Raw genomic sequence first — 12,897 nt, 5'->3', positions numbered from 1 at the left:
TCTGGATGACACATTGTGTGTTGGTGTGGCGGTCCAGGCTCTGGGTGGCACAGCAGCCGAGCCGACTGAATGCATTGTTAGGCTAATTGAAGTGGAAACAAGAGGACTGAGACCCCCTGTAGGCTCTTGGCGGGAACAAAAATACACAATCATATAATTCAAGAATCCGAATGCAGTGGCGACAGATAATGATGTGTCCAATTAAATGCTGCTGAAGCTGTTCCAGGATATGACTGCAGCCGCAATGTGTTGAAATGCCATGTTCTTCCAAATGCAGCTTAATTGCCACCCACTGGTTCTGTCAACAGGTGCCAGCGGCTCTGAATCATATAGTGGGGGAAGTGTGTTAAAGCTTTTTTATGTTTCCATCTCTGATTATGAGGAAATTCTAATCAGCCAAGTATACAGACAGTTTTTAACTTATATATATATATATATATATGTAAGGGATAATGTATAGCGAGACGGTTGTTATAGCGAATACAACCCCGACAGGCCAACCCGATCTCACGGCAATTCGTACGAATTTTACGAGGTGGCTAATTCGTACCAATTCATACGACCTCACTCGTACGAATTTGTACGTTTTTTGCTAAATCGTACATATTTTACGATTTGCCAAAATCGTATGAATTCATACGAATGACCTACCCCTGACCCCGCCCCTAAACCCAACCGTCACGTGGGTTTAGACAAATCGTACAAATTCGTACGAGTGAGGTCGTACAAATTCGTACGAATTAGCCACCTTTTAATCACTCGTACAAATTCGTACGAATTGGTCGTGAGATAGCGTTGGACAGGCTGATCAGGACCCTGACGGGAAGCTTATTACATGGCTTCCTACCAAATAAATCAATAATTTGACACAAAATATTGATTTAAAAACTATTGTATTGTTTCCCCTAAAGAACCCCGTGTCCATGGCAACGCACTGTTTTTAATGGCAACGGTGTGTTATACTTAACAGCGGTCTGTGATCAAGAAATAACCAAGAACCATGTAATAAATATATATATATATAATTCGCTCAATCCATCTATCCATCTATCTTCATTTCACGAACATATGTCACCTCATCAACAACTTTAATCACATTATTTCACTAAAATTGGGAATTTTAAGTTATTTCCGCTGTTAAAATGAGACAAAATCATTTGCCATTGTGCCGATTTGTGTCGTGGAAGTCTCATTACAGTCCAGTGATTAAATATGCCTGGACATGGGAAGCCTCAGGTGCCGCTTCACTCGCCGTCTCCTCGTGGAAAGGTGAAGTAGGCAGATGTAAATTGCACTTTTCCTCCTTCTCGCACATATTTTGATCATTTCTTGCGTGATATTGAACTTTGTGCATCCGCCATGCTCACCGCATGTTAATGTACTCTCACATGCAAAGAAAATGACATGTAAATGTCCCAAATCTATCTATACATACATACTAACTAATATCTTTCCTCAAACCCTGAACTCCACGGCGACTTCTCACATCCACACAGAATCTATATGTGCATATCCAGAGTACCCGAAGAGAATATTTTTTATGCTGTCCTCTATTTCAGATTTGACTTTCATGGCTCCCTCCGGATGCATTTATCAGCTGCGGGTTAGTAGTTAGCTGTGTTGAGCACTGCCTGCAGCTGCCCCATGTCTTTACAGTACATTTTTTCATTTTTACCCACATTAGGACTGACTGACACATAATCCCTTGGCGCTGCAGTGGCCTCCATTTTCTTGGCAAATAGCAGCGAGTTTAATTCCACCCTCTGTCCAAAATAACAACTCACATGATTTTGTTTCTGTAATTGGGCTATTATCATCATAGCGTGAGGGCTGAATTCTCAAGCTTGATTATTAGACGGTCCCAACCGAGTCATTACTTAAGAGGGTTTTCAATGGTCAGCTATTAGTTGTAGAACAATTTGGCAACGGCTAGTCTGCTATTCATATGCTAACATTTATATTAGACATAACTGCTCTGTTTTTTAAAAAGTGCTTTAACATGATAAGATTTAACTGCTTAAACAGTGTACGGTAGTTAAATATTGACCTTATTTGAACAACATTTATGTCAAACAAACTTTCACATTACTTTTAAAACTTCCAGTATTCAGTTTTTTGGATTATTCATTGTCTTTTAACAAAAATGTGCTATAAAGTTCAAATTCTACAAAAAGATTTCCTCACAGAAAGCTGTCATATGCCTTCAGAAGACATGAAATATACCGCACAAGTCATTTGACCTACTTTTATGGTGTTTTTGTGTGTGTGCGTGTGTGTGTGTGTGTGTGTGTGTATGTGATTTTGCGGCTTGAAAGATCTAGTCCCATTCACTCCCGTGAATAAGGCTGAGAAATATGTCTTTTTTTTTGTGAACTATGCCTTTTAGCAGCTACATCAAATGTAAATATTCATGAAGTGTGATGAATTTCTGTATTTTGATTCAGAGCACCTTACAGATTAACTTGCCAGAAGAAATACACACCCATAAATTACTGACTGAAAGCTTTGATAAACTAGTTACTATTTACTGTTGACAGGTATAAAAAATATGCGTTTATATTTTGTGTTTCAATCTGGCACAGAAGCATCTACGGTGTCAGTGAAGCAATGAGAAGCTGTCAGGTGTATTTACTGAGATCTTGGTTTTTTTTTTTTGACATGTCTTTGTGCTATATTTGTCGACTGTGCTAATCTAACAGTAGCTATAGCAACATGCTAAAATTATAGCTCTGGGTATACGTTGTGATAAAACATTTCTTTCAATTCACCCAAGGCACCCAATGTTTTACTTATTATTGAAATACTCAGGCTGAGCTTTGATTTTTGGATTTAAATGGAAAGCCCTCAGAGATTTTGGAGTGGGTTAACAGTAAGCTAATCATTTAAGAGCGGGAGACAAAACTTTGCTAAATTTGCATTTGATTATGACAACTTTATTCAAATGAGTTGCCTCCAATTCTAGATTTGTAGAAGAAAAGAACAAGCTGCCTTTTATCGTCATGTTGAGCTGACAAGATAAGAATAATCATACTGAATAGCAGGATTGTGGTTTGGTCCCAGTTTGGGGTTATTTAAAAAACAAAACAAAGGATGACGATTAAGTAAAAAATACTAGATTTTCTTAAGAAAATGTTTTGGCACAGCTCTAGAGTGGTTGACAGGGTGTTGCTACACACACTGTAAAAAATTATTGTTGGTTTAACTTAAAAAAGTAAGTTTCCTGGTTGTCAAGTTACAGTAACACAATAAAGGAGAAATTATTGAGTTGATTTGACAAAATCACAAAATTGTGATAAGAAATCATGAAAGTATTTTTTACAGTGTTCTAAGTTTCGAAACAGTTTCTAGGGTACATTGTTGTTATATGGTTGCTAAGGTGTTATTAGTTTTTATTACATGGCTTGGTTAAATTCTAATGTAGAATGCGGTCTGTTATTTCTTGATAACAGACCGCTGCTAAGTATAACACACCGTTGCCATGAAAAACAGAGCGTTTCCATGGACACGGTGTTCTTCAACGGAAGCAATACAATAGTTTTTAAATCAATAAACTCCTTTTTAAATCAATATTTTGTGTCAAATTATTGATTTATTTGGTAGGTAGCCATGTAATAAGCGTGATAATGTATAGCGAGGCAGTTATTATAGCGAATACAACCCCTTCAGGCTGATTCAAGACCCTTCCGCTTTGCGTCGGGGTTTTATTCGCTATAACAACCGCCTCGCTATACAATATCCCTTACATAAACCATTCCTAGTGGGTTTTGGGTGGTCGTTAGGAGATGGCTTATAGCATCAGTAAGAAGGAGAAAAAAATATTATCAGATATCAACAAAAACATTGTTTTAATAACAAAATATCATTCCTTTGATTCTCTTAAAACATCAAAACAAAGAATATATGAATAATTCCATTAAATATAAAACATTCACTTTGTAATAGTTTAAATAAGTTAATTGTACTATGAGTTGTTCCAAACATACAACTTTTCACCATAGTTATTAAAATACTGCAAAAATAAAATAAATAAATACAGAACATGATGAGTCAGCACATTTTTTAACACCCTACCAGAAAAAACTAAAATAGATGAAGTATTCGCAGCTGTCTGTAATTGTACAATCATAGGGTCACTGAGAGTTCCTTCAAGTGTGATTTGCTTGGTATGCCACTTGTTAATTAATGACTTTCGGAATAAACTTCTACATTCCAGATTTAAAGACATTTTCTGGAAATGAATGGACCCCAGATCCACCACAGCTGCTTTGTGTCTTCATTTCACAAACATTTGTCACCTCATCAACAACTTTAATCACATGATCTCACTAAAATTGGGTGCACACTCTATGATATTTGCCACTTTTTTGTTGTCAGAGACTCAATCAGTCTTCTTTATTTTCAAGGCGAAATTTGGAATTGCCATTGAATGTGAGAATGTTATGTGAACTGCACTGATTTTTTTTCCTTATCTTTCAGCAAAACAACACATAAATCAAAATTTAATTATGTTTATAACAAGAAAAAGTTATTTACCAATGTGGTAAGATAAATGTTCTTATTAGCCTACACAATTTTGTTTAAAGGACACACCAAGCCGATGTCAAAGAACTAGCGGCGACTAAATCTGACTGTGTTGTCGCCTTTCGTTGGCTGCGTCTCGGTCAAAAAGCTGCGCTTGAACACACCAAAAGGACTTAAGGCGAGTGTCAACTCGCATGTGCGTTCTGTGACTGCGTGTACGTACATATCTGTTTAAATCAGCAGGTATAAATAGACTGTTTTCTTCATTCAAAACAGAAACTATGACTTTAGATATACGAACTGTAAACAAAGCAGCGTTTGCTTACCATTTTGAATATAAATCACGCTGATCAGTGTCTTCGTTCCAGGCGGCTCATGTTATTATGAAAATATTTGTGCATTCGAATGCTCAGGTAAGATGACGTAAAATTCTGTCTGTCTGTCTGTAACCATCTTGACTTTTTTGTCAAAAAAAAATAGCCATTTCTATTGTAAAACAAAATTAAAATAATTATTATGATTTCTTTTTACACTGTGGTGACTCAAAATGCCTAGTCAGTGCAGTCAATTTCGATCAAAGTCTACCTAAATGTCTGTGGTATGGGCTGCACAGTCTTATTAATATCATGTCATACAATCTGATAAGAAACAATGGTAAAGTGCAGTAAAAATCAGACAGTGTACACCCGGATTTACTTTAGGAGAAAAATCTCACAGCAGTTCATGTTGTGCGTTGTCCAAATATCCTCAGTGCAAACTCTTCTAATTCCACCTTTTGTCATGTTTCCTCAAATTCAGGCTCTTCTGGAAGCGTGGTGAGATCTTGTATGACTACCTGCGGAGTTGGCATGGTGATGGACATTGGCATTGCGACTGGCACTGCCCTTCGAGAACTTTGTGGCACTGCATCCCTCTGTAGCTCCGGAGCGAGAGCGGGTGTCGGCGCCTCCTGCAGGTGTCTCCGGTACTGCACGAAGCTGCACGTCTTCAGGACAATGGCAAGGACGTTCTTGCCCATGAGTATTCCAGACACACGGACGTCCCTATAAAGCACCATATTCCCTCCCCGTATAAAAATCGTAACAAAGTTGATGGCGACCAAACTGAGAATGGGATACAACAACATTTTGTGCGGCACAATATTTACACCTTGCATGCTTATTTCGCTTAGCGACACACACGGTAGTATCAGAAGTAGTATGTAGCAGTAGAAAAAAGTAAGGCCCTCTACCCATAGGGGGAGCCCTTTTCTCTGAGGCTCCCATAGGCTGGCCTGAATGTCCAAGATGTCGAGAAGGTCCACCACAACCCAAAATAGTCGACTCCTCAGCTCCTCCCTCTTCTTGATTGGCCGAACGTATTCCATGTGGTCGATGGCTGCCAGCGTAACGTAAAGTCCCGGCACGAACACGGAAAGCAGCACCGTGAAAGCCTTGCAGGTAAGAGCTTCCGCTCTCTCGCCTTCCGCCTTGTAGTTCTGATAGACAAAGTAGACCTTGATCTCGAGCACGAAGACATAGAAGAACCAGAGGATCATGGCGTAGCCGCGTTTAGCAGTTCGTACCTCGGCCCCAACCCATACGGCAATGTACCGTAGCACGATGAGGAAGCACACGTCGCCTACCATCACCATGATGCAGACGCCCACCTTCCGTGGACCTTGATTTTGCTCCACAAGGTAGGCGTCCAGCAGCGCCATGCTACTCATGATAAGAACACACGAAAGGCAAACGTGTGGCTTGTTGGAAGGGGGCGGTGGGACCATGTTGATTATGAGCAACAAGGTAATAATGATAAGTGGTTGAATGTTCAATCAAACCAAGTTTTGTAGACCCATATGCATTGCTTAACTGTTCATCCCAAAGGAACCGCAGTCCTGGAAACAGTAGTTAATCTAAATCTGCTTAATAGCACAGCAACCTGTTCCTCAATATGAAGCGTGATGGGAGGAAGAGCAAATGAGGAAGCAAGAAAAAAAAAGATCAAGATTGAGCCAAACTAGCTGTTTCTAAATTCAGCCCAAGGCTGAAGACAACCTAATGCACAGGATGGGTACCACACAGCAAACCTGGTACCGCTGTCAGTCATTAGTCCTCTCGTCTTAACTCACTCCCACAGTTTTCAGAGTAAACGTAGGCAACCTGTGCATACTGATCACAGCTGTTTCGGTTTTCATTAATCGTTAATTGCATCTTTCACAGCCAGAGTCTTAAATATTTCAGATCACCCAGTCTGTAAGCACAACCACCGGCTCTTATTTTCCAAAGAGGAGTCTCACGGATTCAAAAGCGAGAGGGAAAGGAGAAATAAGCCACATGCTCTCCGAAAGAGTGGGTCAGAAATGATCGGCTGTGATAAATTTCTCATTTTATGCCAGAAGTGAATTTCTTCCCATCATTATTCCTCAGAGCGCCGCATACGAGACTACAACTGACATGCCTCTCCTGTGAGGTTCATCACTCCAGATTGCGTTGAACAGTAAGTGCGTGGGGTTCACGTATGCATGTTTTTCTCCGAAAAATTGCAGCAGAAGAATTCTTTGAAGCCCCAAAGTCTCAAATCCGATCCAGTCCTCAGATCTCTTCCTCCCACATCAATCGACGTGGGCTGTAAAAGGTAAAGTATTTAAAAGTAAGTTTACCTAGAAGAAAATGACCTCTTTTCTGAAGGATTAGAAGCACAGCATTCCTCCACAGTAGCAGTCTTGCGCCTCCTGTAGATTGAAATCACTCAATTCTCATCTTCTTCCCAGTATCGACGCCAAAGATGTCAATAAGTTTCCACTTGCCCTCACCTCTGAAATCTCTGCAGCAATAATCTCGATCTTCCTCTTTTTTATCGTCTCTAACTCCAGAGCAATTTGCTGTGCGCAGCCTGTGGCTCTTCAACATAGTCTGGCTAGATTTCACCCTCCTCCTGCTGTTTTTCTCTTCTCTCCTCCCTCTCTCTGCTCCCCTCCACTTATGCGCAGTCAGGCATTGGGTGTCAAAGAGGGACGCTCTGCAACAGATAAAGACCGCATGAAGCTTTCATTTGATCAGAGCCGAGCTGTCACAACAAGACCAAGAGTCTGCATGCAGTACCTCTCTTAGGGATTCCCTTTATGAGACCATCAGTTCTTTAGAAGTTCCGTTTTAAATTGTGAGCTGTGCAGTGGTCCAGCGGTCTTTGATCTGACATAGCAAATCTCAGAGAAACTGTGACTGAAACAATAAAGAGAGCGAGTAAAGGTTTCCACAATGCAGAAGCAATCACTGAGCGCATCAGGACAAAGATGCTCGGTCTAGATGGTAACCCTCATTTCATGAAATAATTGTTTGGTGTAAAACTTACTGTTCAAAAGTTTTATTTTATTTTAAAGCAGCATTCATTGAATGAAAAAAAAAAAAAAAAGTAAAAACAGATTTTTATTTTTATTTTATTTTTTAATTTCATTTTCACCAAAGCAGCATTCATTGGATTATAATCCCAAAAACAGAAATCATTCTAATAATTATTACTATTACTATACTATTGTTATTATTATTAATGATAATGATTTAATTTTTTGCAACTTTAATTTTTTTAAAACTTTAATGTCACTTTTGATCAATTTAAAGCTGCAGTTCGTAGTTTTTCCTCTTTGTCGCCATCTCTGTTCGAAATCTGCAATTGCAGTTATTCGCTGAATTATCAACTTTACGCGAGCTGTGCCTCGGCACGGCACAGCGCGGATGAATCAAATATTTTGAGGAGAATGTGCGGCTGTCAGTCACCGCGCCGGTGTGGATACTGGCATTCGCAATCACAGATTCTACTTTTTGGAAGTATGACCAACATAAGAATTTTTACCGGAAAATGTCGTCTGAACAAGTAACATCCACTTTTGTTTTGACCAACTAAGGGGAAAAAAGCATTGCAGTAAATCGCGCTGATTAAATCATATCACGTCAAGCCGTGCAAATTATACTTTGTTCTCAAATTGTTAATGTTAACTACATAAGCATTGTGTGACTACATTTAATGGCTACCTGTAGTTCAGTACTCCGTAACTGTATGAATTAAGCGAACAAGTGTGCTACTGTTACATAATTGAACCATTGAAATGTCTTACCTGTCCAGCTGAAAAAAAGCCATCTCTGCATCCGTTTTGAACCCAACAAAAAACGAAGTTCACGCCACCTTTCAAAAGCCCTTCCGATATTTATCCTTGTTTTCAAATGGGCCCGGTTGCAGTATCTTTTTTTCCCTAGCCACTCTCTTGCATTTTACTTGAATCTCCAGTTGTCACTGGTGATTGTCGTTTGAACCTTTCGGGATCCACCATAAAATTGATTGATAAGCTTAATTATATCAAGGGTTGTGATAAAAGCACTATAAATCTCCACCTCCAACATCCTCACGCAATATAGCCTTGGCTATACTAGCCGAGACACCTTCTTTATGTACAGATGTGACGTAATGACGCAAAGTCATGCTCAAATTTCCCGCGGAAATCCACCAGCACCACTGGAATTAAAAACGTTATTACAAGCTTACCGTTTTGAATCGACCTAAGGCAAGCAGATAGTTTTTAACACTGGCTGGTTATGTACTTGCTCAAAAAATTATTTTGGATAATATTTAACACAAAAAAGTTACGGACTGCAGCTTTAATCAAATCATATAAATACATATTATATTAAAATACTTTTAATATTAAACATATGAATGTATTAATATTAATAGAACATTAACTTCAACAAAAGCTAAAGTTCAACTAAATGTTTCATCGTCTGTCTCAAAGATGTATGTACAATCATTTTAATGGGTTTGCATTGTAAGCATTCTAACATCCTACATTCAATAGATATTTAAGTCAGTGATTTAGAATGTGTAGTTTATAACATTTTGCACATATGCTCTTTTAAAGTCCACATGAAACTTAATAACGTGCATTAAAACAAGCAAAGTGTAGCTGTTGTGTTTTAACACAGAAATTACGCTTAAAATAGAATTTTTCAGATTTCATTCTCTCAGACTTCTTGCTATGTATGTAGCTAGAAGAGAAACCCAAATGCACCTAACTACATATGACAAAAATGGAAAAAAGAGGTACAATTTTCGTTTGATTGAAGGGCTGGGGGCAAAGCTTTCATTTATGAACTAAAGAGGAGAGAACAAAGATTTCTGATAGCGATATGAGCCTGCAATGAGGAAAACAAAAAGCATAACATGATTTCCTTAGGCTACCTTCAGCAAAGGATCTGCACCTGCACATTTAAACTCCACAGAAACAAAATTACAGGTGTTTTAGAGCAAATTTGGGGAAAATGTATAGCTTTTAGTCCATGTCTGCTAGCTTTTGAGCTCATCTATATGTTAATGTACCTCTAAATCTTGACTAAATCAACTTGTGGGAAATATATGCATTCGAAATTAGCATTCTTACTCAAACCACATGCTGGGTTTGACTGTGATTCCGTCAACGATTAGACATAAACCTTCAGATCAAATCTTCATGATGACCGACAATAAATTAAAAATGCACAGAGCCTTTGTTGTTAATTATAAAGCATATTCCTTATAAATGTCCTCCTTTCTCATTAGCGTTAGACAGTCATGAATGTTTGACAAGAATCCAGAACATTAGTTCCAACATTAGTCCTCTGTTAATTGGATGTGTTTGATCACTTTCCCTGCCCCCTTCCGAAAAGCACCAGGCATCAATCTAAATGTGCCACTGAGAGCTGTTACAGTAGGACGGATCGTCTGATAGATGGTAGTTTGTTCCATCGATGTGTCAGAATGTGCACCCATCCACAAGCACCATTAGACAGTGACTCAGATGAGTACATGGCCATAAATGTCCATTAATAAATGATTCAGCAGAGTGAGAAGAGCTAAGGAAGAATCTGTTCCAAATGGCATACTAATAGCTGCACTGATAAGCATTTTAAACATTTGTATGCAGCTTCGCCAAAATGATCTCACGGGAAAACTTAACTACTATACAAGGTGGCGATTTTATATGAATTAGTACGATGTGAATCGTGCAAAAAAGATTATTAGAAATAAAAGTAAGCAGGTCCACCCATAATCATACTCGTCACTGGGGGGGCGTTTTGTACGAACATTGTATGAGTGAGATTGTACGAAGTCATACAAATTAGCCACCAATTCGCCAAAACGTAAATAGTTACACATTTTCATTAGATTGTTTTGGCATTGCCAAGTTAGTACGTATCGCATGCTAACTTGAGCAAGTAGCATCCGGTTAATGTTTTGAAAATGAATAGTTATTTTAGATTTTTTATCAAATTGTGCACAATAAAAAAAATATATATAATCCAATAAGTTTTAACAACATGTGTTTTTTATTGCTTTAACGCATCAAAATAAGTTACGCAATTTTCAACTTTTTTTGATTAGTTATACGAGATTCAACAAATTTTTAAGTCAGTTTAATGCAATTTAAGTTGAAATGACAAACATCCAAGTTGATTGTACTTAAAAATTTAAAGCAGCAACTTTTTTTTTACAGCGTGTGTATAAATGTTTTAATTATAACGAACGTTAAAAATTGAGGTTGTTGCTATTTACACTTAATTTGTCACAGTCCATTGTGGGATTGTGGGATGCAGTGCCCAAATGTAGTGTATAGTATGTAATTTGGGAATTTTATGTCATAGGAAAATAGTATAACTTTTGGCTGTCTGAAAAAAAAGTTTTAAAAACGACCAATTCCGATTGTTTCTTTCTGCTAATTTGTCAAACTGGAAATGGAAGTTCTTGTTGAGTGCATAATGCGCATATGACAAAAAATATAGAAAAGCAGAATGCCGTTCCGAATATATCAAATGTATCAACTAGGGAATCAAATGGGCTGTGTCCAAATTTTTCATTCCGAAAGCTCATTTGTCTTGTTTAATGAGGCACTTTAACAAAACTTGGCAAGGATTGCAAAATTACCCTCTGCTTAACCTGAGCAATTACCAGTCTCAAACTTGCTGCAGAATATACTGCACCCATATCCTCAGCGTAGCGAAACGAAACATACCCTTTATGACTCTTAATTAAATTTGCTAGCTGTAACTGTAAGTGACACTGAGCATATTCTATGTAGTGTAGAGGGAGGAATAATCCAGTTACTGCTTCATTCTGGGAGATACAGATGCAAACTTGGAGCATCTGGAAGCATATTCGATCCGAGAAGCAATAAACTTTGAAGGTCTTCTGACCTAAGCAACATGCATTATACATGGGACCGGATGCTGTAAGATGAAATACAGAAGTTTTTTGCTTTCTGCTGATGTGTTAATGTAACCGTGTAAATCTTTCAAGGAGTTTGCTTATAGCGGTTCGCTATTAAATAAATCTTGCACTTAAAGTCTTTAAACTCAGAATTAAAGGTGGTACCACAGCAATACGCACATACGTAGAATGGATCATTCCTGCTATGTGCATTTTACCTGACAAAAGCCAGCTCCTTCAAGAAGAGACATGCATTTAATGAATTCTGTGACATTTGGTGGTAGTTGGTTTGCCCCACATAAAACGTTCAATCTTTTTAGACAAAATTACAGAAATCATATGATCATTTGAAAAAACAAATGCGCGTCCAGGTCGCTCTCAGTCACCATATGTTTGGTCTAAAACGCAACTGCTCTCATGTATTGCCGCAGGACAGCAAACGTGAGTACATTTTCTGTCATCTTTGCAGGACTGGGATATGAGGAGTGTGCAAATAACATATTTTAACATCAGTGTGAAAGTGAAAAGCACATAACAGGCTCAATAACAGTGTAAAAATGTATATCTATTGGTACAATATGTGTCACATAACTAAACTTACATCATCATTTTTAAATACATCTGTTTTGACAGTCCACACACTACAACGCGAAAACGGCTCTTTCAAATTTATCCACTTTGGAGAGAAAAATAAGCGCTTTTTTAAATGAAAACGTATCAGTGTGGACAAGGCCTAAAGCTACAGGGAGGTGAGGTTTTTTTTTTTTTCAGGGTTGGAACCAAACTCTGCCGGACAGTGGCTCTCTAGAACCGAACTTGCTCACTACCTCTGCCATTGTAATGTTTAAGTGTAAGAATGTTTTGGTGTATGCTTTTATAGAAATACTTCCCTAAAGGTGTTCACACTTAACAAGCGGACGGAGACCCCTGAAAAGATGGGTCACGGTCAACTTCCAAACGAACTCTTTCGACTGAAATATGAACGCTAGACGGACCAAAGACATGTAAACAAAACAAAAACAGGACACAAGATGCGATCGGTACAGGCGTCAGAACGACTCCATTACACATTTTATAAGCTCCTCACGAGTTGTTTTTAAGTTCAGTGTTAAAAAATGAGTGTGCCCGTTAAGCGAACCAGGACTAAATGTGTCGTTTTCTGTT

General features: G+C 38.3%; 1 protein-coding gene across 1 annotated transcript; it reads right to left on the bottom strand.

The window, feature by feature from the left end:
* Positions 1 to 5,299: 5,299 nt before the first annotated feature.
* Positions 5,300 to 6,286, bottom strand: tmem264 (transmembrane protein 264; the record flags this gene model as incomplete). Its single annotated transcript, XM_079593745.1, has 1 exon — positions 5,300 to 6,286. The coding sequence occupies one exon, from the start codon at positions 6,284 to 6,286 to the stop codon at positions 5,300 to 5,302; it is 987 nt and encodes a 328-aa protein (XP_079449871.1).
* Between the last annotated feature and the right edge of the window lie 6,611 nt (positions 6,287 to 12,897).

Source organism: Phoxinus phoxinus (genome assembly GCF_949152265.1).
Source record: "Phoxinus phoxinus genome assembly, chromosome: 20".
Taxonomy (NCBI): Eukaryota; Metazoa; Chordata; class Actinopteri; order Cypriniformes; family Leuciscidae; genus Phoxinus; species Phoxinus phoxinus.
Note: the sequence above shows the minus strand (reverse complement) of the source record. Positions and strands in the feature narration are given on the sequence as shown.